Genomic DNA, 26,258 nt, shown 5'->3' with positions numbered 1-26,258 from the left:
CCCTATAATAAAAGATACTAACTAGGCATAGTCAAAATAAATTAGAAAATCAGTTACATACATAAAACTAAGCACAAAATTAGATCTGATGTTAAATTCTTTAAAACTGAGGGCCAACATTTCCCTTTTATGAAAATGCATATTATACTCATTTATGTTAATGGAAGTTAGGCAGATGGCAAAACGAGGGGAAGTAAAAATATCCCGGCTTGCTTCGTCACATGCTGAAAGCAGAACCCAAATGGAAAACACTTTGACAGTTGTAATATGTGCAGAACACACATAAAATTGCCACAGCAATTAAATTCTTAAGAGCTGTGCTACACCACTGTCATCAACTTTCAAACGCTCTCCTAGAACAAACTGATCATTGATGGGAAAAAGTCGAGATATTGCACTAATCATCACCGCTATTATGAGAAATGACTTTATGAACAACATTTTGCTGGCAAAATTTGTTTAATATGCAGCAGTATCTCGATTTACCGTAATACAAGTTATATTAACCACAATTTAAGTAAGCGTCCAAAATTCTCAAAAATATACCATTAATCTTGCAGAAAGTTACTGATATTAGGGCAGAAGGATTTAATGAACAAGATGACTGCTACTGACACTATAATACGAAGTTTGCAGGGTACTCATAACCTTCGAAAACTGCACTGTATGTCGTGACATATGTGTTTGTACAGTCAGTGAAGTGGTGCTGACAGTACATTTAGTTTGGTTGTAAAATGTAGTAATTTAGAATTTGGGATAGATTTATCTGCACGTGGAGACTTCTGAACAAAGGAAACACTCGGAAGTCAAATGTTTAAAATTTTTATGTAGCTAATTTGATGATATCTTTTACAAGTGTGCCAAAGATGTTGTAGCTTCAGTTATTCCACTCTAAATAGTAAAAACCACAAACATTAATAAAGTCCATTGTATTACAGGAAAACTTCTTAATAGTATTCAAAACATAGTTTTTAACTACAGCAACTTTTCCAACCTTTTTCTCACTATAAGTAGTATGATGACCAGTTCCAGTTTTTCCATGAATTAGTTTTTTACAGTTAGACACTTCCACACATTCCTACAAAACTGTTTGACTGTGGCAAGACAATCGACAGTGCTCTTTTACATCCAAAATATCACAGATAAGTATCAGAGTTGGTTTCAAATAACACAGTTACTGGGCACGGTAAGATGACATATAAAAATGCACATAAATGAATTTGCTTAACATTGAGCAGTTAATACAACATTGTTGTTGTTGTTGTTGTTGTGGTATTCAGTGCAGAGACTGGTTTGACACAGCTCTCCATGCTACTCTATCCTGTGCAAGCGTCTTCTTCTCTGAATGACTACTGCAACCTACATCCTTCTGTATCTGCTTAGTGTATTCATCTCTTGGTCTCCCTCTACGATTTTTACCCTCCACGCTGCCCTCCAATACTATATTGGTGATCCCTTGATGCCTCAGAACATGCCCTACCAACTGGTCCCTTCCTCTTGTCAAGTTGAGCCACAAAATCCTCTTCTCCCCAATTCTATTCAATACCTTCTCATTAGTTATGTCATCTACCCATCTAATCTTCAGCATTCTTCTGTAGCACCACATTTCAAAAGCTTCTATTCTCTTCTTGTCTAAACTATTTATCGTTCACGTTTCACTTCCATACATGGCTACACTCCATACAAATACTTCCAGAAAATGAATACAATATACAAACAGAATATAAACTAACAGTTATCTGGAAGTACTGCACTGTTAATGTTTAAGTGTGAACTGAACTTTGACCAGAGAGATTCAGAACATGAAAAATTACAAGATGTTCAAATAGTGATGCATAGACAGCAGACTTTCCAAGTGATGTTAGTAGTGCGATTACTGGACACAGACTTTTTACGTAGGTATTACTGTCATGATATCTGAGCCCAGACTTTCATGGACATTGTGCATGGTGATGGCTAACAACAGCGTTTCACATAGATGTTACTGTAATAATTTCCAAGCCAGGACTCTCACTTTCAGGGGGGTGTGCTATATAATAGCTGTCATACGAACGGTTTGTAATTTTGGAAACTTCATTTTGGTTTGAAAAATGGCTAGGTTAGATCTTGTCAATTTGAATGGGCTATATGGTACAACAGCCAGCTGGTTTATAAATGTATGGTAGTTTAGGAAGACACAAAGGATAAAGGAAGCATTCTGTACGTTTGTGTTAGTAATAACCCATTTATGAATACGGGTCCCATCTTTATATTTATGATCCCTGATGCAAATTCTCAATGGCTTAATTAATTGGGGAAAGGTGTGATCTTATTCAGAAAAAGACAGAACAAAAGTACAGTAGTAAAATCTGTAATGTAACAGGCATAATGGTACAGACTGTAAAAGTAACTTTAGGTTATTTGAATTTTGATTGGTTATTTCATAAGTTTATTAGTTTCACAAATATTGAAATCGGTTATTCAAAGGTCATAATTCCAGTGTTTCTAATAGTTGTCAGCATGCTCAACTCGACTGTTCAGCTCAGTCAAAGTTCCATATTACATACTCCAGTAAAGTTTTCAGTTATTAACAATTTGTAATTAAGACAGTTTTCATCAAAATTACTGACAGTAATGAAATCAGAATGATGAAAAGAAAAGTCAGAATAATGAATTTAAGTGAGGCAATGTTGGATTCAATTTTTGATAAATTCAGGTACATATTACTTATGTATTTCATAGGTACTCAAATAAAAACTTAAAAATGAGTAAAAATAATTATTAATAGGCGTGCAACACAAACAGATGGGACGTTAAAGTGTGCTCTGTTTCAAGCACATCTTCCACTTGAGGCAACTGACTCTGTGAACAATGGCAGCCAGTTTTCCTGTATGTTGTAACGCTAATTCAGGCTGTAAAGGTTTCAGAACAAATATTTGAAAAAGATATTTTAATTGTGATTTCCAGAAAAATTATCTTCATATATACTTAAGTATTCTTCTTTTAGTAGCATACACCAGAGCCTCAACAATACAGGATACTGCACCGTAGATGTGACCACAATGGAGGTTTATCTGTGGAGAGGTCAGACAAACATGGGTCCTGAAGAGGAGCAGCAGCCTTTCCAGTAGTTGCAGATGCAATGGTCTGGATGATTGCCCGGTCTTGCCTCTTAACATTAGCTAACATGGCATTGCCAATATGGTACTGCGAAAGGCTAAAATAACGGAGAAAGTGGCATGTATCATTCCATACCCCTAACCCCACCCCCATCCCAAGAATGTGCAGCTCTAGTGTATGGCTTGATGATGATAGCATATTCTTGGCTAAACTGTTCCAGAGATAAAATAGTCCTGCACTCAGATCTCTGGGCAGGGACTGATCAGGAGGGTGTCATCATCAGAAAAAATACATGTTTTACAGGTCAGAGAATGGTAGATCATTTACTTGGTTAGGGGAATCGACAGGTTGAAGTTACATATAGTGGTAATTGGTGAAGTACAGCGGCAGGATCGACAGCACTTCTTGTCAGCTAAATACAGGGTTATACATACAAAATCAGATAGAGTTAATGCAGGAATAGGTCTAATAGTAATAAGAAAAGAGAGACTAAGAAGATTGGTAATCGGGTAAACCTCAATAAAGCGCATTATCGAAGCTAAGATAAATGTAAAGCCAACACCCACAACAATAGCAAAAGTTTATATGCCAGCTAGCTGTGCAGCTGAAAAAATTGAAAGAATTCAGTTACTTGGGTAGCTAAAGGAGCCAATAATTTGTGATCGACAGTAGGAAAAGGAAGAGAGATAGAATAATAGTAGAAAATATGGACTGGGGGAAAGGAATGAAAGGGCTCCCACATGTGTTAGAATTTGCACAGAGGATAGTTTAATTCTTGCTGACATGTGGTTCAAGAATCATGTGAGAAAGTAGTGTAGTAGAAGATACTAGGCTCACTAAAAGATTTCAGGCTGATGACACGGTAAGAAATATTTTGAAACTAGCTTTTAAACTGCAGAAAATTTCCAGGGGCAATGTAGACTCTGGCCATAATTTATTGTTTATGTACTACAGATTAAAACTGTGGAAAGGTAGGAAATTAAGGAGATGGGACCTAGACAGATTGAAAGAACCTGAGATAGTTAAGGTTTTAGAAGGAGCATTAGACAATAATTGAGTGAAACGGGGGAAAGGAAGACGCCATAAGACGAATGAGTAGCTATGATAGATGAATTATTGAAGGCAACAGAACATCAAATTGGTGAAAAGATGAGGCCCAGTAATAATCTATGGATAATGCTTGAGATATTGAATTTAATTGATGAAAGATAAAATACAAAAGTGAAACAGGGAAAAGGGAGTGTAGATATTTAACCAATTAGGTTGAAAAAAAAAAAAAAAAAAAAATAGTAAAGCAGGAATGGCTAGATGAGAAGTGCAAGAATGTAGAAGCATGCATAACTAGGGGATGCTGACTGTAAGAAAGTAAAAGTAGCCTTTGGAGGAAGAGAAGCAACTGTATGGATGCCAAGAGATCAGATAGCAAACCAGTTCTAAGCAAAGAAGGGAAAGCTGAAAGGTAGAAGCAATTAAAGAAGGGGTGTACAAAGGAAATAGGAAGCAGATGAAGATGAGTTGAAAGATAAACTACACCAAGAATAATTTGACAAAGCACTGAACGACTTGAGTTGAAATAAGGCCCCTTGAGCAGAGGACATTGTCTCCGAATTAAAGAGGTTGTTGGGACAAAACTAGTCGTCCTGGTGTGTAAGATATGAGAAATTCGAAATATCCTCAGACATAAATATGAATATAATAACACCAATTCCAAAGAAGACAGGCACTGAGAGGTGTGAATGTGCTGTATCATCAGTTTAATAAATCATGTCTGGATGATAGTGACACAAATTATTTACAGAAGAATGGATAAACTCATTTAAGTCAACCTTGAGGAAAGTCAGTTTGGAGAAATGTAAATTGTGATGCAGTACTGACCCTACCAGTTATTTTAGAAGATAGGTTATAAAAAGGCCAACCCATGTTTATAGCATTTGTAGACTCGGAAAAAGATTTGACTGTGTTGATTGGAATACACACCTTGAAATTCTGAAGGTAGTGTGTTGTTTCTCCTTGTGACTAATAATGGTTGTTTAGGTTCTGTCACTTTTTGGTAGCTTGCCCAAGTTCTACCTTGAATTACTTTCAATTACAGTCACATTCTGACAATTTCCTGATGATGTGCATTTGCTTATCAAAGCCACTGGTTACTGTTTATGGCTCTTCTCCAATGCTGTTGGTGTCAAGACTGGAAGAAAGTTCTAAATACACCCAGCAGCTACAAAATTATAGTTAAACATGCTCACAAAACTGTTGTATTTTAAATCGTCTTGAACAGTCTTACAGTATACTGCAACAGATCTCGAATTGCCAAGTCGTTACATCAACACGTAGCTAAATGTATTTTTCACGTCTAGAGGCCAAAGTTCAACTCAGCATTGAATGAACAAATCATTTTTCAGTCCTCTTTCGTTTTTATAAAACTTTGTCTTCTTCTCTGAGATGTCCAAAACACATACAAGTAGTGGTGGCATGGCACATTTTTGCATATAAACTTGTTACTAAGCCACTTATGCTATTACATAACAATCTTTTTTCTGACATCAAGAAATTAGTGGAACTTCTGGACAAGCTACAGGTTGCACCTCAGTAGCAGAAATAAAATACGAGGTGTGAAAGCTAATTCACAACTTGTACAGAAACCAGACTACAGTAATGGAAGTCAAAAACTGAAGGACACGAAATGAAAGCAGTTGTTGAGAACAGAGTGAGACAGGCTCGTAGCCTATCCCCAATGTTATTCAATCTGTACAGTGAGCAAGCAGTAAAGGAAATCAAGGAGAAATTTGGAGAGGGAATTAAAGTTCAGGCAGAAGGAATAAACCTTTGATGGTTGCCAAGGACATTGAAATACTGTCAGAGATGACAAAGAACTTGGAAGAACAATTGAATGGAATGAATAGTATCTTGAAAAGAAGTTATAAGGTGATGAATTAAATCAGGTTGTACAAAAGGAATTAGATTAGGAAATGAGATTCTGATAGTGGTAGACGAGATTTGCTGTTTGGCAGTAAAATAACAGGCCAAAGTATAGAACACAATATAAAATGCGGACTGACTGTAGCATCAATAGCGGTTTTGAAAAAGAGGAACTCGTTAACATCTAATATAAAGTTAAGTGTTAGGAAAAGCTTTCCTAAGGTATTTGTCCACAATGTAGTTTTATACTTAAGTGAAATGAGGACAGTAAGCAGTTCAATCAAAACTATATAAATGTAATGCTATGTAAGAATGCTGAAGATTATATAGGTAGATCAAATAACTTTTCATTGAGATACTGACTCAAACTGGGGAAAAATGGAATTTACGACACAACTTGATTAGGAGAAGGGACAAGTTGATAGGACATATCCTGAGATGTGAAGGAATCATCAGTTTGTTAATGGAGGATTAGCATGGGGGTAAGAAGTGCACAGGGAGACCGAGGGATGAATACAGTAAGCAGATGAAATAGATATAGTGTGCAGCAATTAATCGGAGACAAAGAGGCTCGCACAGGACGGAGTAACATGGAGGATGGAGTAACGTGGAGAGCTGCATCAAACCAGTCTTCGGATTAAAGACCACAACACTATCATCATTGCCACCAGTGCATCCCCTCTAACCACAAAATAAGCATCAATGATACACCTCCAAGGGAACATTGTTTAAGAATGCTTCATAAGCATGCCCAACTCCTTCCATTGAGTCGAAAATTATACCCACAAACGTTCCTTTCTCTCTAAATCAGAGAATGAAATTTGTTGCAGTCAAATCTGGTGAATGTATGAGTGTTCTAATGTAATTTGGTACTTGTCAAGGAGTAATTTGGTCATGTTATGAGAAAGGGGAGTTGTTACCTCAATGGGCTGAAGTGTATATCCTATAACAAATTGTTTGTGAAACCTTTGGTCAACAGTTCATATCTCCTGCCCGCCCTTTGGCTGTGCATGCCCTTGCAGTCAACGAAATTAAATCCCACCTTTGCGCACACACTCTACTCTCAACTGCATCTGCTTGCATCGACTGAAAATAGTCAGTTTACGACAAATACGCAAAGGAAGTAACTGTATGCACGGACAGTGGTACTTACTTGTCAAGCAAGTGATATGAATGTTTGTTAATGATTGATTAAGTGGTGTCCAATTGAAGAGGAAAAAAAAAAAATTTGCACTAGGCCATTGAGCAACATGAAATAATAATAATAATAATAATAATAATTATTATTATTATTATTATTATTATTATTATTATTATTATTATTATTATTATTATTGACCATCTTCCGTAAGAGTCACACTGCCTAACATCATATGAGCACACCTTTCTCCTTGGACGTCGGCTCTCTGGTTAGCTTTATGTGGGTTCCCGGCCATGTCGGTATCCCTGGGAACGAAGCTGCAGATGCCGCGGCCAAGGCTGTGGTCCTCCAGCCTCGGACAGCTTCTTGTTGTGTCCCTTCATCAGATTGTAAGAGGGTCATTTGTCGGCGCATTTTATCGCTGTGGCATGCCGATTGGGCTGCACTTACAGACAACAAGCTTCGAGCCTTGAAACCTCTTCCCGCGGCTTGGACGTCCTCCTCACGCCCTTCTCGGCGGGAGGAGGTAGTTTTGGCCCGGTTACGAATTGGACACTGCCGGTTAAGCCATCGCCATCTGCTGACGGCTGCGCCGGCGCCGTTCTGCCCATGTGGGCAGTTGCTGACGGTCCGCCACATTTTAACATCCTGTCCGGATTTTAACACACTGCGTCTTGATCTTGGCCTGCCATGTACTCTAGATGCCATTTTAGCGGATGACCCACGAGCAGCTGCTCGTGTTCTTCATTTTATCAACTTGACAACCCTCTCTAAGGACATTTGATTATGCGTTTTTTTAATCCTGTGCCTGTCAGTCTGTCTTTTATCGTGTTTTCCGTTTCGTTGCTGTTTTGAACTTGTGACTCGCGGTGCATTCCTAACGTAGTCTGGGCGCTAATGAGCGTTGAAGTTGTGCGCCCAAAAAAAAAAAAAAAAAAAAACACTACTTTCTCCTTGGCATGTGGTTACAGTTTGTTTACACATTTACTTCACTACTTGCATTTGATGTTAATAGGTAGTATACAGCTTTAAACAGTTTTAGAGAATGCAAATATAACTGTAGGAATAAATAGTACCTCTACTATTTGTGACTTGATGCTACTTTGATATGGAAATGAACAATTGTGCAGAAAAAAAAATTATACCCCCAAGGGAAGTAAAGATGCAGTATTCTATACTAATATTAAAAAGGAGAGAGATTTTTAGGAAAAATTCAAAGTTCTTGATGGATTTACTTTCAATTCTTACATAATACTCTAATGAAGGAGCAGATGGATGTGGCTTAGATATTTTCCTAAATGGCAACATGCTGGTTTCTGTTGAAGATTGCAAGAAAGAAAGTGCTCTGCTGTGCTGTGAAATTGTGTGGTTTAATTTTCTTCCTAGCAGTTATATTTATGGCTTATTAGTCTGTGAGAATATTACTCCACAATTGTACAAAACTTTGCAATGTTACCTATTTGCAGATTAAAACTGCAAAATAATGTCATCAGAGCATAGTACAGTCACAGATCCGGCAGCTGGGGAGGCCCCTCTCACACACACCCTGTGCACCAGCAATCCCAGTCAATTTAGCCATTCAGTTTAAGCGGGTTGGTGTTTTGTCTGTACTAACAGTAAAGAAGACTCAAGGTCAGGCATTCGGGTACATCGGAATTGATTTACAATCAGCGTTTCTCAAGTGGAAAGTTTTATGTTGCCCTTTTGAACTGGCATTTCAGAAAACTGTTTCATATTCTTACCATACTGTATCCAAAAAATAAATGTTGCATATTCTGAAGTTTTGTAATTGTATTGTGTACAAAAAAATCAAAACTGACTCGGTGTGTGAAGTCGCGACAAGAAGCCGAAGTGTGCATCCCGACAGTTGTCGGGATACCCCATATTAGGAAATAAATGGCCAGTTCCGATGCATATTTAGCAATTGCTAGTAGTGTATATGTTACTTTACTGGTCCATGTATCACATTTGTGAAATCTTGCTTTAAAGTTGTTCACCAAATGTGGAAGCTGCTGCACACTGTTGTGGAATACATACGTATGTCTGCATTCAGATTTGTTCCAAAGGCTTATTTCATGTGAGTAGCAGCACACAAAATAAACTTTCTGACATGGTAATCACGAAATCCCGAACTTGCATACAGAATAGAAGTTACTGAATTATTGGTTGAATATAAGATAAAAGTTCTTACATGCTCGCCAAGTAATTTTGGCATGTTATTTATAAATTGCCTTCCCCCCTGTTCAGTTATTATCAAAGTTATACGTATATCTACAGATAGTTTATTAAGTGATCATCCTTATACAGGAAACCCAACAGTAAGTTTAGTATAATTTCGTCTATCATTACTTCTGTTTTTGTATCTGTGGTGTGCTTTGTTATGATACTTTCACTTTTAGCAAAGATAATTACTTGGAGTTCAGCAACGTGAGACTATTTATATGTAACCAGCAGAGTAGTAACGCACCCACATCGAACCATCTGGGATGCCATTCATGTTATATACAAAAACTGAATCACTGTTCGAGCCAGACACACTCCTTGTTAAATATCAGATAACTATGTTGCAAGAAAAATTGTGCAACATGTTACATATGAGGAGTGGCTATAAAATAATGGGACTATTGCTGTAAAACATTTTATTTCAGAAACATATGAACAAAAACACGACATGTAGAAACAGATCCATGAATCCTGTAAGTAAAACTTTAAATTATTACTATATCATATAAAAGCAAACTGCCAGAACTGTTTCTAACCTATATATTCAACATCCTAAATATAAGCAAAAATATGTGCAAGTTCCAGGCCGCTGAAGATTCTTTGCAAAGAATAAAGGTGGAATGCATATGGCAAGAAAACTGTGTTTAAATTGGTTGTAATTAGATGGTCCAAAAGTAAAAATTATCAACATACTGTAATACATATTTATTTATTGTCCCCTAAGGAGGTGGAATGGTGCTGCATTATGTACCCTCCGCCACAGACTCAGAGAAACCTTGCAATGAATAGGTTTAGGTATACCTTAGTTATTGGAAGACTATGCTGAAGTGTTATAAGCCATTAAGGCAAACAACATTCACATTCCTTGTGTAGTACAAGGAAGGATGATCATGACAATAAAATTAAGTAGGGAGTAAGTCACAGAACATAAACTGTGTGTGCGTCTTTATTTTCGTATGCGCAGACATTAAATGGGAAATTTCGAATATAAGAAAACTACAAGATGTGACAACAAATAAATGGCTTCACCTGCTGTGGATGGAGCCTTTCATATTTTGGTGTCATGGTTTGGCAGTGGCTTGACCATCAAAGAGCAACTGCACTCCCCAAAAATGAAAACGAGACATGATGGTTTTGTGATAAATTAAATATATTGTAATTTTGACTCGTGTTGAGTCTTCGAGGTGTCCGTAGTATGAAAAGTTGTGTTCCTCTCTAATTCAGGAGTCACTCTCATGATCTGTACACCCATTCAAGGAAATACACCCATTCAAGGAAATATATGTTTGTAAGAGGAAAGTAGTCAACATGCTTTTTCATGATACAAGTAGAAGTTATCATCTTTTGCTCCAATACCAGCTGCAGTACATGAAGAAGTCAAGCCTTTCCTCAGCTGCAAACAGTATTTCAGAGGCACTGATTAACAAACAGGACCTCTACTTCGAGAGAATCCACTAAGGTGACCAGATTAAAATAAAAAGGTACAGATATCAGATGAAATCGCAACTGCGAACAGTGACTGCGATCAACTGTAGAGTGAAATGACGACAATCAAAATTCGTGCTGGCCTGGAACTCGAACCCAGACTTCCCGCTCATCGCGAGCGGTCACCTTACCATTTGGCTATCCGTGCACAACTCACAGCCAGACCCAAACTTCCATATGTCGTCAATCATACGTCTATGATCTGTACTAGCACATCCACTATGCGTACAAATCAGACATTGTGTTTCAAAGTCACATGCCCAGTATCAGCAAATAAATACAATATTGCAGTGCCTTGAGTCGTGCACAGATAGCCAAATGGTAAGGTGACCGCTCGCGATAAGCGGGAAGTCTGGGTTCGAGTTCCAGGCCAGCACGAATTTTGATTGTCGTCATTTCACTCTACAGTTGATGGCAGTCACTGTTCGCAATTGCGAATTCATCGGATGTGTTTTGTAATGGCTGTGGTTGCCGCAGTGCATCGTCATCAGTATGACACCAGCACTGCAATGTCGTAGAAAGATAATGATGTCAAAATTACTTCAGGTGACAGATCTCGTGAAGTGTTCTGACTCAGCTTCAACTTCAAGGAGTGAGCCAGCAGCTACATAAAATCCTAAACCAGCAAGAGAGATATTTCAATTCATTCATCACTGGGCAGCCATATTTTGCTGTCAGATACAGTGTTGAATGCCAGTTTTTAACTGTCCAATATAAACCTATCAATTATCTGTTGACAGAAACTGAAAAGTGAGCTCTCTGCTGAAAGTGACCTTTCTGTTCTTTTGCTGTGTGCTCTTACTGTTGCAAATCTTATTGATATGTAGGCAATGTGTGTGCTCTACGGGTCACTGTATGACACCTGATGGAGAGCTAGGTGCATGTTGCACCAGATTCGTTTTACCCTCTTCCTTTGTTCCATTTGTGGATGTAATGCAGGAATAAAACTTGTGTATATGCTTCTGCATAAGCCTGTATATTACTGATTTTATCTTCAGTCTTTTATGTGTGACGGAGGAAATAATAGAAGTGATTCTGTAATGAAGGGTGCAGCTCCTCTTTGTATCTTCTTCCTCCTCCTCCTCCTCCTCCTCCTCCTCCTCCTCCTCCTCCTCAACTGTCTTTTCTTTTTGTTCTTCTTCCTGCTTCCCCCTCCCTTCCTCCCCCTCAACTGTCTCTTCTGTTAGTCCTGCTTGGTAAGCATCCCAGATAAACAAACAATACTCTGGAATGTGTCAAACAAGGGTCTTGTAAGCAACTTATTGTTTGTCGATTACATCTTGCATCTCACACCTAATGCCACTTCCTTAGGATTCCTCCAGTAAATTTGAATCTGCCTTCACACAGCTGCCGGCCGCGGTGGTCTTGCGGTTCTAGGCGCTGCAGTCCGGAACCGCGCGACCGCTACGGTCGCAGGTTCGAATCCTGCCTCGGTCATGGATGTGTGTGATGTCCTTAGGTTAGTTAGGTTTAAGTAGTTCTAAGTTCTAGAGGACTGATGACCTAAGATGTTAAGTCCCATAGTGCTCAGAGCCATTCACACAGCTGTATTTATGCCATCACTCCACACTGAGTGTGCACAGAGACAGACTCTTACTCTAGGTACTGCACCTTCATGATCAGTGGTTGATTCCATAGTTGAGTAGTATTGGTTTTTTTTCCCCCTGCATCGCATTGCATTGCATTGCATTAATTTATGTTGTGGGATAACTGGCAGTCACTAAAAAATTAGAGCTACAAATGTGAAACTCTGTGACCATGTCTGTCTTCCTCAACGTATTTGCCCTTTGATGCAATACATTTATCCCAGTGATGGATGGCTCAGCATAAACTACAATTATAGGAGTCTGCATTTTGACTGTCGAGAAACATTCTGCCTCATAAACCGCTTTGTCATCTTTTTGGAAATGTGTGCCACTAAATCTGAGGAAAGAGGAAGCAGTTGCTGGGTGCCATTGGAGGACAGTACAGAGGTTGGGTTAAAATGTGATAAGTCTGGTTGCCCAGAGGAGCAACAGCACGTGTGACTGTGTCGTGCCACGTCTTGTCGTGTCGTGTGCGTGACAGGCTGGGAAGCTGCCGTGCATTGAAAACACCCCTTGGACAGCTTCTTGTGACAATAGAAATTTGTTATTTATCCAACACTGACAGACTTGCATTGGAAATTAATGATGGTCTAGAATGAAAGGGGATGGTGATGAAGAAGGGAATGTGTTTCAAATATGTAGTGATAAGAGATCGAGTTTACTGTAAAAAGAAGAGAGAAAAAATATTCAGATTAAAAAACAGACGACAATACAAAACATACAAGATTTCCACTATATACATAGAATCAGTGCAGATTTTCATTTCATGATGTTGACAGTGGTCTTAAAGTCATTTATGGGCAATGCTAGATATCCAGTTAAAAAGTGGATCTTAGACTTCAAGGAAAAAAAATTGTGAGCAGTGCAGTTATTGATAACAACTCATTAATGCTAATGAAATGATTAGCAGAAATATCTCTGTTGACATATGTTGCTACTGCAACTAACTTAACAGGTGTGCCAACGTATTATGATGAATTTATTTGAAATACCTCCGTACAATCACGCAGTGATCAGTTGCAAACAAAATATTTAATGTGCATTGCACATGCTTACACTCTTCACAGAGTCTTAGATGGGCATTGGTAGGCCATAATTCAAAGAGAAAATAAAACTATCTCGGCTTGGTTCTTGTCTTGATGGGAAGTGTTCCCAATACAATTAGTTGAGATACCAATAAAAATTAGTATAAAACTCCAACCTACCATAGATTAGTCACAATGCCTGATACTGGTTACATTTTGGTTGGAATAAGTGTAGAATTGTTATTTCATCCTTCAGTACTTCTAGAACAAAATATGTACAGTTACTTCATCTAGTCAAGTAAATACACAGATAGCTAATTGCAAAAAGGTTAATACTTCATAATGCAATAACTGTTACGAAATACCTCAGTTACAGAACAACAACAGTGACAGTGCAAGTTTATCTTTCAGGTAATACATCAGTTTTCTTATAGTGCTCTGTTAAACATATTTACTAAGTTGTCACCTTATTAAATAACTACAAAAATGCTGTCTCTTACAGTTCAGGCCTTTCGGAATGCTTGTAAACGGAGGAGACACACATTTTAAAAAGTCTGACCTTAAAAACTAATTTTAACCAGTGCTATTTTACAAATCTTGGTAATTAATAAATTGCTGATATTTTTGGTCTTCTTCTTCACCCCCTCCTCTCTCCCCCCTACTTATCTCCCCCTACTTATCTCCCCCTACCTATCTCCCCCCCTCCTACCTATCTCCCCCCCTCCTACCTATCTCCCCCCCTCCTACCTATCTCCCCCCCTCCTACCTATCTCCCCCCTCCTACCTATCTCCCCCCCTCCTACCTATCTCCCCCCCTCCTACCTATCTCCCCCCCCCTCCTACCTATCTCCCCCCCCCTCCTACCTATCTCCCCCCCCCTCCTACCTATCTCCCCCCCCCTCCTACCTATCTCCCCCCCTCCTACCTATCTCCCCCCCCCTCCTACCTATCTCCCCCCTCCTACCTATCTCCCCCCCCTCCTACCTATCTCCCCCCCCCTCCTACCTATCTCCCCCTCCCCTCCTACCTATCTCCCCCTCCCCTCCTACCTATCTCCCCCCCTCCTACCTATCTCCCCCCCTCCTACCTATCTCCCCCCCCCCTCCTACCTATCTCCCCCCCCCTCCTACCTATCTCCCTCCCCCTCCTACCTATCTCCCCCCCCCTCCTACCTATCTCCCCCCCCTCCTACCTATCTCCCCCTCCCCTCCTACCTATCTCCCCCCCTCCTACCTATCTCCCCCCCTCCTACCTATCTCCCCCCCTCCTACCTATCTCCCCCCCCCCCGCTCCTACCTATCTCCCCCCCCCCCCCCGCTCCTACCTATCTCCCCCCCGCTCCTACCTATCTCCCCCCCCCGCTCCTACCTATCTCCCCCCCCCGCTCCTACCTATCTCCCCCCCCGCTCCTACCTATCTCCCCCCCCGCTCCTACCTATCTCCCCCCCGCTCCTACCTATCTCCCCCCGCTCCTACCTATCTCCCCCCCCCGCTCCTACCTATCACCCCCCCCCCCCCCCGCTCCTACCTATCACCCCCCCCCCGCTCCTACCTATCACCCCCCCCCCCCCCCGCTCCTACCTATCTCCCCCCCCGCTCCTACCTATCTCCCCCCCCCCCCCCGCTCCTACCTATCTCCCCCCCCCCCCCCCCCGCTCCTACCTATCTCTCCCCCCCCCCCCCGCTCCTACCTATCTCTCCCCCCCCCCCCCGCTCCTACCTATCTCCCCCCACCCGCTCCTACCTATCTCCCCCCACCCGCTCCTACCTATCTCCCCCCACCCGCTCCTACCTATCTCCCCCCCCCCACCCGCTCCTACCTATCTCCCCCCCCCCACCCGCTCCTACCTATCTCCCCCCCCCCCACCCGCTCCTACCTATCTCCCCCCCACCCGCTCCTACCTATCTCCCCCCCACCCGCTCCTACCTATCTCCCCCCCACCCGCTCCTACCTCGCTCACCCCCCTCCCCCCACCTCCTCTGCCTCTCTCCCCCTCTTCCCCCTCCCACCACCTCCTCTGCCCCTCTCCCCCTCTTCCCCCTCCCACCACCTTCCCCCTCCCACCACCTTCCCCCTCCCACCACCTTCCCCCTCCCACCACCTTCCCCCTCCCACCACCTTCCCCCTCCCACCACCTTCCCCCTCCCACCACCTTCCCCCTCCCACCACCTTCCCCCTCCCACCACCTTCCCCCTCCCACCACCTTCCCCCTCCCACCACCTTCCCCCTCCCACCACCTTCCCCCTCCCACCACCTTCCCCCTCCCACCACCTTCCCCCTCCCACCACCTTCCCCCTCCCACCACCTTCCCCCTCCCACCACCTTCCCCCTCCCACCACCTTCCCCCTCCCACCACCTTCCCCCTCCCACCACCTTCCCCCTCCCACCACCTTCCCCTTTTCCCTCACCCTCAAATTGATCCCGACTGTATAATACTCCCTGCCCCAACAAAGCCTCCATCACTGTGGCTTTGAATTGCAGGGATTTCTTGGCAGACGGCTCTGCCTGGTGTCAGATTAATCTTCCTATGTACCCTGACACAAAATCACATTCCATAAATCCAACAGGATTTCCAGTCCCTTCTCCCATCCCACAGAACCTCTCCCCCAAATCGCTCTCTCTCTCTCTCCCCCTCCCCCTCTCTCTCTCTCTCTCTCTCTCTCTCCCTCCCCCTCTCTCTCTCTCTCTCTCTCTCTCTCTCTCTCTCTCTCTCTCTCTCTCTCTCTCCCCCTCTCTCCCCCCCCCCTCCCCCCCTCCCCCACACATATCTTCTACATGCTTCTTAAAATCCATAAACTCAACCATCCAGGGCACCCCATTGTGGCCAAATACTGTGCCCTCACTTAGAGAGTCACTGCTGTCAAGGACCAAAACCTTCATCATATAACCCATAACCTACCCTCCTATATTAAGGACACCAACAATTTCCTCCACCAATTATCCACAGTTTTTGTTCCTTTGCCACCTGGTACCCTGCTCATCACTATTGATGCCACTACACGAACATTCCCAATGCCTGTAGGTTTACCACTATTGAACACTATCTTTTCCAGTACCCAACTGGCTCCAAGCCTACAGCCAACTTCCTGGTCCCCATGACCAACTATATCCTCAACTACAATTACTTCTTGTTTGAAGGGTTCGCCTACAAAAAAAATTGTGGTACTGTGATGGGCACCATCCTATACCAGCTTATTCAGGGGTCATTTAGAGAAATCCTCCAGAATGCAAAACCTCTCACCTGGTTCATATTTAATGATGACATATTTGTTATCTGACCTGAGAGTGAGGACACCATATTCATATTCTTCCAGAACTCCCAACACCACCTTCGCATTTTATTTCACCTGTTCCTCCTCTAGCCAACAAGGCACCATCCTCAGTGTTCACCCCACCTTAAGGATGGCTGCATCAGTACCTCCACCCATGTCAGACCTACCAACTGTCAGCAATTCCCACCACTTGAACAGCTGCCACCCTTTCCACACCAAGAAGTCCCTTCCACACACCCAGCCATCCAAGGTAATTGCATCTGTATTACAAACAGACCTTTTCCAAATTTACAAAGGGTGTCACTGAGGCCTTGTGTAGAAACATATTTCCTGTGCCCTGTCTCTCCAGTTAACTGTCACTGCCTACATATGCACTGTCTGGCCACAAACGAGCAGTCCACTCGTGACTCAGTACCACCCAGGAGCAGAACAAGTGAATCACATTCTCTGCCAGGGTTCAACTACCTCTCATCGTGCCCTGAAACGAGCAGTATCCTACCCACCATCTTTTACACACATTGCGCAGTGGTATTCCTCCAGCAGCTGGACCTTAGCAATATTCTTGTCCAATTCTACTCCACCCCAGTTCTCAAACTCTTGCCTCACTGCTCATATTCCTGCAATAGACCTAGATGCAAAGCCTGCCCCAGTCCTGTCCTGTCACGTGCATCTCCTGCCCACGAAACGTGAGGCCACCTGTGAAAGTAAGCACATGATCTACAAACTAAGTGCAACAACTGTACTACTTTCTATGCGGGCATGAAAACTAACAGTCTGCCTTTTTGCCTGAATGACCACTGCCAAACTGTGGCCAAGAGACAGCTAGACCAGCCAGTTGCTGACCACGCATCCAACAAAATGTGCTTCATAGCCTGCACCGTCTGGATCCTTCCTTCCAACATAAACTTTTCTCCTGCAATATATCCTACGTTCCTATAACCCCGCTGGTGTCAGTCTTTGCTAGTTACTAGCCTCAAGCCACCTATTCCCTTCCCTGCTCCCACTGCAGCACTAAATGTCCTTCTACCTTACTAATACACAAACTAGTCTTTTTCACCTTACCTACTTTTCACCCCCCCCCCCCCCCCCGCCCCAAATACCACCACCTAGTGGCTAGAGACATTGGTCATGTGTGTACGAGTTGTGCTTGTCTGTATCTGTGCTGTTTTCTACTTCGGAAGAAGGCCCATTGGCTGAAAGCTTAAATGTATAGCAGTCTTTTTGTTGTGCTTGACTGCAGCTCACTGTCTCCTATATATGGTGAGTAGCAATCTATCCTCATCATAGTATTGTTGTTAGTCCGTCCTAGACATTTCCATTAAAAATGTTGTGTAATAGATTTCTTATGAGAGAGAGAATGACTAGAGCAGCAGTGGTCAGTTAATGATATTGTAGTATGTAGTCAAATAGAAACTCAAGTAATTACAGTGAAAAATCCTCAATAGTTGAATATAAGCAAAACTGTAACTCGAGTAAAGTAATTCGTGATAGACAGTGTGTGGTAGCAGGCGGTGGTAGCATTGACACTGGTGTGTAGCTGGGCGTGCTCAACGTGACTCTGCAAAGGTGGCAGAACAGCACGGTGCAGTGAGCACGTGGCACTCAATAAGGAACAGTGATCAGCTGCATGTACCACTCAACTTGTTGAAACCTTACTGACAAAGTTATTTCAGTCAATGTATAGTATTAACGCATTAACTGCCATGATCCCCATTTGGGGATTTGTAAAGGAAATTTTGCATTTTTCATTATACTGGCAATTGTTACTATATTTTTCGTGGTTATCTAGACTTTTGTGAAGCTTTTGCACTGATAGTCAGTTTTTAAAGAAGTGAACTGTACAGAATTATTTGTGTGAAGAAATAAAAGTTTTTCAGAGTTACAAGAGTTGAACATTTTCAAAACAGCATGAGTTATTTTATTAAGTAAATAATTTCTTCTGTGTGCTGGCATTTTCTGAAATGGTTTTAGAATATGTTTATTGATTGTTTATTTTCGGCATTTATTTTGCTTTCCCTTGATGGTTCGCTGACTTTCGCCCCCCCCCCCCCCCCCCCCTGTTTGTGGCTCATGGTGTGTCCTGCCTGAAACAACATTTTGTTTTTCTTTTCTCCACAAGAATGAGTCCCTATAAAGCACTTTCTGTTAGGGAAATTGAAGAAATTGTAAATGACCCAAATTCTTGGTGTTCTCTGGTGATAAGTGTTAAGTGAATAAGACCTTTGACGTCAAGCTCCCTCCAGATCGCATAGGTGAGATGTCTGACTGTGATGGTATCGACGAAAATCTATTGAGAAATGATTCCAGAGCTGATGTCCCAGGTAGCTTGGAATATCGTATTAATGAAGAAAGGTAGGACGAGAAAAATGAAAGCTAATATCACTTCTAGTTGAACAGCTAAACTAGAATCTTACTGTAAAACCTACCCTGACGTAGCAGATATTGAACACCATAATGCCATTTGGTAGTGCCACTGAAAGTAAAGTCTGTAGTTGATTGCTTTGAAGAGATTTTTGATGAACGAGTACTGGACTCAAGTGCCCTTGAAAGTGTCCTGTATGCTACACAGAACAGTAATCACACCTTTGATGCAATGAATGTATAAAACAGTTCTTAGACATACTGGCCTTCATTGGATAGCATGGTCTCCCACAGGAACAGTTATATTGGAATGAAGATGAGGACTTGGATGTGTGTACGACACTGTATGATCCGCAACAGGTATCTGAAAATCAGGTGCCACCTTCACTTCAATGATAATGCACATCTCAACAGAAAGGGATAAATTTTTCAGAATCTTTCTCATGATGGTCTTGCTGGATAAGAATTTCATGAAATTTTAGATTTTTGACAGACTGAGCATTGATGAGAAAATGGTTCAATATTATGGACACTATTATCTAAAACAATTCATTTGTGGGAAACGAATCAGATACAGATTCCAATAATGGGTCATATACTGTTCCTGCCATCTACTGGTTCACAAATCAAAATATTCTGCTGCTCCAGTTAAGAAGGATGGTGGCAAGGGCATATTCTGCTCAATCATCTGCTGCTCCTCATCCAAAATGGGGAAGATGTCCATAGTACCCGAAGGCAAAAAAATGGTTCAAATGGCTCTGAGCACTATGGGACTTAACATCTGTGGTCATCAGTCCCCTAGAACTTAGAACTACTTAAACCTAACTAACCTAAGGACATCACACACATCCATGCCCGAGGCAGGATTCGAACCTGCGACCGTAGCAGTCGCGCGGTTCCGGACTGAGCGCCTAGAACCGCTAGACCACCGCGGCCGGCCAGCCGAAGGCATCTGTGTCACTTGTTCCAGTTGAATTCAGGACTTTTCGAACCAGACACTCGATTGAATGCATCACATTGGGGAAAGAAAGAGAATGTGAAATTAAAAATGCAAGGAAGCAGTGTGCTGTGTGCAGTGTGGGACTCTGTATTGAATGCTTTGTTTCCTGGCACAAAAAAAAAGAAACTGTAAAAAGAGAGTGGATTATGCCATGATCCCCATTTGGGGATCGACTAAAATGTAGCATTTATCACAAGGATTTTTTTTTTCTCTCCCCCCCCCCCCCCCCCTCTCCCCAGTCTCTAGGTCAATTAGGCAACCCAGAAATAAATGTAGATTGAAGGAAAAAGAGTTAGACAATTAATAGGTTAAAGGAACATTGTAGTTGTTCTCATTCCCATTAGAGTGGACTCGTATCCCAAGGAATAGGATCCTGTGACTGCATTCAGCTTTCAAATGTCATAAGTAATTTGTGTTGTAACTATGAATATTTTCTGTCAAGGGTGAATATTTTTTGTCAAGAGCAGTGCTATTGGAGCAAGAGCTTTGTTCTCTGTACTGTATCATATTTTGTTGATTCACAACCACTTTGTATCATCTGTTACTAATGATGACCTCCCCATTTTACCACTCATAACAAATCCTCTCTGTTGTCTTTGTTAAATGCAACAATTGGGCTATTGCCAGTGACTTTCTGTAAAGAATCCCAGTTGTAAAACAATAACTTCAGAGTTTAGTTTTAAACTCTTTATTGTATATCTGTTGTATTTTTATTGTATATGTAGCCAGATTGTATGTAATTGTGATGGATAATCGGTATTGTAATACCAACTGAAAAGGAAGTTACAGGAGGACAAGATGTGACCAACATTATTTGTTCTGGAATAACTGGCATCTTTGGTCTGTGCAATTTGGGCACATGTTGTTGCTGTTACCTAAGATGTCTGCTCTTGTGTACCTGTGGGTTGACAGAGAACTTGCAATGTCAGATATTCTATTTGAGTCTACTTACGTAACGGAATGTATATAGGTAGATACGGTTCCATTTATACATTTGAGATGATTTTTATTTTGTTGGATTGAAAACAAAAAATTTCAGTGGATTCCTCCGAAATAATCCTGCCGTATATTCTCTTCATGGTCTTTGTGCATGCTTTATGTAGTTACTCGTTCCAGTTTAACCAGCAACTACCTTTCTTCTTAAAATGGAAAATATATACAGAATTTGCCTTGACGGGATCATCTCCGTATGTCTTGTAATGTTCTCGCAAAAACTATTTGTAAATCAGTCTTGTCCATTTCGTGTGCAGGGCTCCTTGCCAGAGTCGGTATGCAGTGGAGAACAGCCATCAGCAGGAGAGTCCCTGCCTTCTGATGTCTCGTGGGAGAACCTGGAGGAGCGCGATGCAGGGCCCACCCTGTGGGTCCCCGACCACGCTGTTAATCGGTGCATGGGATGCGACACAGAATTTTGGCTAGGCCGTCGCAAACATCACTGCAGGTGAGTCGCTGTCTAATAACTTTTCGGAAATCAGTAATGGAATTGGTTTTATTTCAGAGAAAACGTAAGAAATAAGTATTGTAGAATCAATATGTTTTACTGTAAATAGATAAATAGCTTCAGCTAGTTGGGGGTCGTGGGAAGGAATCTAGGTGCAACAATGTATGAAGCAGCCATATAAATTTCATTCTGTCAGAACTGTGCCAAATATTAAGGTGAAATGCTGTTAACATGCCCCGGTTGGGCAAAGTCTTATAAATTGTACCACTTTCAGCATTTTTCTGAAATTACTGAGATCTAACATACATTATCTAAATGTAATATGAATAATATTATGAAAATAAAAGTTACTACTCACCATACAGTGGAGATGTTGAGTTGCGGATAGGCACAACAAAAGACTGTCACCATATCATCTTTTGGCTGACAAGGCCTTTGTTGAAAGTAGAAATATCTCTCTCTCTCTCTCTCTCTCTCTCTCTCTCTCTCTCTCTCTAGGGAAACATTCCACGTGGGAAAAATATATCTAAAAACAAAGATGATGTGACTTACCAAACGAAAGCGCTGGCACATCGATAGACACACACAAACATGCACACAAAATTCAAGCTTTCGAAACAAACTGTTGCCTCATCAGGAAAGAGGGAAGGAGAGGGAAAGACGAAAGGATGTGGGTTTTAAGGGAGAGGGTAAGGAGTCATTCCAAATCCCGGGAGCGGAAAGACTTACCTTAGGGGGAAAAAAGGACGGGTATACACTCGCGCGCACACACACACACACACACACACATATCCATCCACCCATATACAGACACAAGCAGACGTATTTAAAGATAAAGACTTTGGGCAGAGATGTCAGTCGAGGCAGAAGTGCAGAGGCAAAGATGTTGTTGAATGACAGGTGAGGTATGAGTGGCTGCAACTTGAAATTAGCGGCGATTGAGGCCTGGTGGATAACAGGAAGAGAGGATATATTGAAGAGCAAGTTCCCATCTCCGGAGTTCGGATAGGTTGGTGTTAGTGGGAAGTATCCAGGTAACCTGGACGGTGTAACACTGTGCCAAGATATGCTGGCCGTGCACCAAGGCATGTTTAGCCACAGGGTGATCCTCATTACCAACAAACACTGTCTGCCTGTGTCCATTCATTCGAGTGGACAGTTCGTTGCTGGTCATTCCCACGTAGAATGCGTCACAGTGTAGGCAGGTCAGTTGGTAAATCACGTGGGTGCTTTCACATGTGGCTCTGCCTTTGATCGTGTACTCTCCACCAAGAGTGTCTTTCCACCGTCCACCTAACCTTCGTAACCTCTTAGTTCATCCCTATGAAATCCCCAAACCACCTTCTCTACCCTCTGGCTCCTACCCCTGTAACCGCCCCCGGTGTAAAACCTGTCCCATGCACCCTCCCACCACCACCTACTCCAGTCCTGTAACCCGGAAGGTGCACACGATCAAAGACAGAGCCACGTGTGAAAGCACCCACGTGATTTACAAACTGACCTGCCTACACTGTGACGCATTCTATGCGGGAATGACCAGCAACAAACTGTCCATTCGCATGAATGGACACAGGCAGACAGTGTTTGTTGGTAATGAGGTTCACCCTGTGGCTAAACATGCCTTGGTGCAGGGGCAGCACATCTTGGTGCAGTGTTACACCGTCTGGGTTATCTGGATACTTCCCACTAACACCAACCTATCCGAACTCCGGAGATGGGAACTTGCTCTTCAATATATCCTCTCTTCCCGTTATCCACCAGGCCTCAATCTCCGCTAATTTCAAGTTGCCGTCACTCATACCTCACCTGTCATTCAACAACATCTTTGCCTCTGCACTTCTGCCTCGACTGACATCTCTGCCCAAAGTCTTTGTCTTTGAATATGTCTGCTTGTGTCTGTATATGTGTGGATGGATATGTGTGTGTGCGAGTGTATACGTGTCCTTTTTCCCCCTAAGGTAAGTCTTTCCGCTCCCGGGATTGGAATGACTCCTTACCCTCTCTCTTAAAACCCACATCCTTTCGTCTTTCCCTCTCCTTCCCTCTTTCCTGATGAGGCAACAGTTTGTTGCGAAAGCTTGAATTTTGTGTGTATGTTTGTGTTTGTTTGTGTGTGTCTATCGATGTGCCAGCGCTTTCGTTTGGTAAGTCACATCATCTTTGTTTTTATATATATTTTTCCCATGTGGAATGTTTCTCTCTATTAATTCATATCATTAATTTGAACCCAACAATTACGTTTGTTATTGTCACTGTTGCATTTCGAAATCTTTCCTGTCGTCTTATTTTCTCTTTTTGTTTTTGCCAGTAGTTTCACTTTGTATTCACCTTCTCCTTTTTACTGTAATCTACTATACAATTTTATCCCACCTATATATACTCAATAATACATCACCCACTTCCAAACCATAACCAAAAAATTTTTTTCCGCTTTCAACACTACCGCTGTTATAAAATCCGCCGTTTCTAGTCCACAAACAGTTCCTTTCACCTATTAAACAACCATTTTGTCTAGTTCTCATAACTTTCGCTTTATTTCCATTTCCATTTTTCCCACATCACTGATAATTTTTAGCCGCTTCCCACAGGTTTTAACATCATTATTTCTTCGCCAGACAATTGTTAGCCTCATTTTCATAATCTGCCACCACAAAACCACTCTTTTTAACATATTTACACGCAGTTTTTTCGAAATTTTCCCGAATCTCTCCATCCTTTAACGTGTTTTGGCGGCAACACAACCACCTAACCTTTGTGCACATCGTTGTCTACCAACCCAAGTTCACCACAGGATCAACATAGCCCAGCTTTATCCAACACTTTTTCGCCTTTTTTCACAAGAGATCTCCAGTTACTTTCTCCAGTTATTTTCATTTTCATTTCAACCTCATGTTACACTTTCCACCTTCTAATACCATGTCACCTTCACAATATCCCCACAACGACGCCATTAAGTTTTATTTACATTCCCTCCGCAAACATGCCTTCACCCTAGCCAGATTACGTTCGCATATTTTATTTTCTCAGGCTTGTCTGACATTTGCCAGTACCCCCAAAGGCCTCACACTTAAAGTTCCCATCTCCGGCTGCAACCCTTCTTTCCATCAGTCCCTATACCAGTTCCAAACTGAACAATCCATTGCCCTCACCCACCTAATCCTTCACTACACATCAACTCAGCCAATGAACACACTCGTCAACTCCTATCCTTAATAAAAGTCCATAATCTTTCCTCTCCCACATCCACACCGGCTGTTCAGAGCATCCTCCTACAGGCCAACAGCAAATTAGAACAGCATGCCACCCTTCACCTCAAAAAACTATCCAATTTCCTGGTTTCCCACCTCTGGAAAGGCAACTCACTCACCCTTCACAACCTTTCCAGCAAACCTCAACCTCCTCTCATTGCATACAAACCCAGTCTCTCCCATCTACTCAACCTCCCACTTCCAGCTCCACTCTCTCCAAAACCTCAAAATTCCAATCAACACAATCTGGAACCACAACACCCTAATTCAGTAGTTAACCTTTCCTCCAAACCTCTCTCCCAATCCGAAACCTCTGTCCTATCCAAAGGCCTCACCTTCAGCCCCACTCCCAGATTCAACCAAACAGCCCTCGTCAAAGATTTACTGTCCTATACTCGTACTCTCTGCTGGAAGTATCACTTTGCCACGAAGAAAAATGATCCTAATCCTACTCCTAATGATCCAACTCCCCAAGACACTATCCAAAGTGAATCCTGCCTGGAACAGTTCTGTCCTCCGTCACAGCGGGACCCACCTCCTCTTCCTCAAAATCACCCTCTCCAAACCTTCCAGGAATTTCTGACTTCCAGCCTTGCCTCTCAATCCTTCTTAATAAACCTTAATCCTACTCCCAACATCACCACTGCTGAAGCCCAGGCTATCCGTGATCTGAGGGCTGACCTGTCCATCGTCATTCTTCCGGCGGACAAGGGTTCCACGACCGTGGTACTTGATCGTCGGGAGTATGTGGCTGAGGGACTGCATCAGCTTTCAGACAACACCACATACAAAGTTTGCCAAGGTAATCCCATTCCTGATGTCCAGGCGGAGCATCAAGGAATCCTCAGAACCTTAGGCCCCCTACAAAACCTTTCACCTGACTCCATCAACCTCCTGGCCCCACCGAGACCCCGCACCCCTACCTTCTACCTTCTTCCTAAAATTCACAAACCCGATCATCCCGGCCGCCCCATTGTAGCTGGTTACCAAGCCCCCACAGAACGTATCTCTGCCTACGTAGATCAACACCTTCAACCCATTACATGCAGTCTCCCATCCTTCATCAAAGACACCAACCACTTTCTCGAACGCCTGGAATCCTTACCCAATCCGTTACCCCGGAAACCATCCTTGTAACCATTGATGCCACTTCCTTATACACAAATATCCCACACGTCCAGGCCCTCACTGCGATGGAGCACTTCCTTTCACGCCGATCACCTGCCACCCTACCTAAAACCTCTTTCCTCATTACCTTAGCCAGCTTCATCCTGACCCACAACTTCTTCACTTTTGACGGCCAGACATACCAACAATTAAAGGGAACAGCCATGGGTACCAGGATGGCCCCCTCGTATGCCAACCTATTCATGGGTCGCTTAGAGGAAGCCTTCTTGGTTACCCAAGCCTGCCAACCCAAAGTTTGGTACAGATTTATTGATGACATCTTCATGATCTGG

General features: G+C 42.4%; 1 protein-coding gene across 5 annotated transcripts in view; it reads left to right on the top strand.

The window, feature by feature from the left end:
* Positions 1–26,258, top strand: part of LOC124544671 (myotubularin-related protein 3) — a 185,196-nt gene that overhangs the window by 136,817 nt on the left and 22,121 nt on the right. For all 5 annotated transcript variants that reach the window (XM_047123292.1, XM_047123295.1, XM_047123291.1 and 2 more), the window contains one exon: positions 21,360–21,550. In XM_047123292.1, coding sequence (XP_046979248.1) covers positions 21,360–21,550 — 191 coding nt within the window. The remainder of the gene's footprint in view (positions 1–21,359; positions 21,551–26,258) is intronic.

This window comes from Schistocerca americana, chromosome 8 (assembly GCF_021461395.2).
Source record: "Schistocerca americana isolate TAMUIC-IGC-003095 chromosome 8, iqSchAmer2.1, whole genome shotgun sequence".
NCBI classification, from domain to species: Eukaryota; Metazoa; Arthropoda; class Insecta; order Orthoptera; family Acrididae; genus Schistocerca; species Schistocerca americana.
Note: the sequence above shows the minus strand (reverse complement) of the source record. Positions and strands in the feature narration are given on the sequence as shown.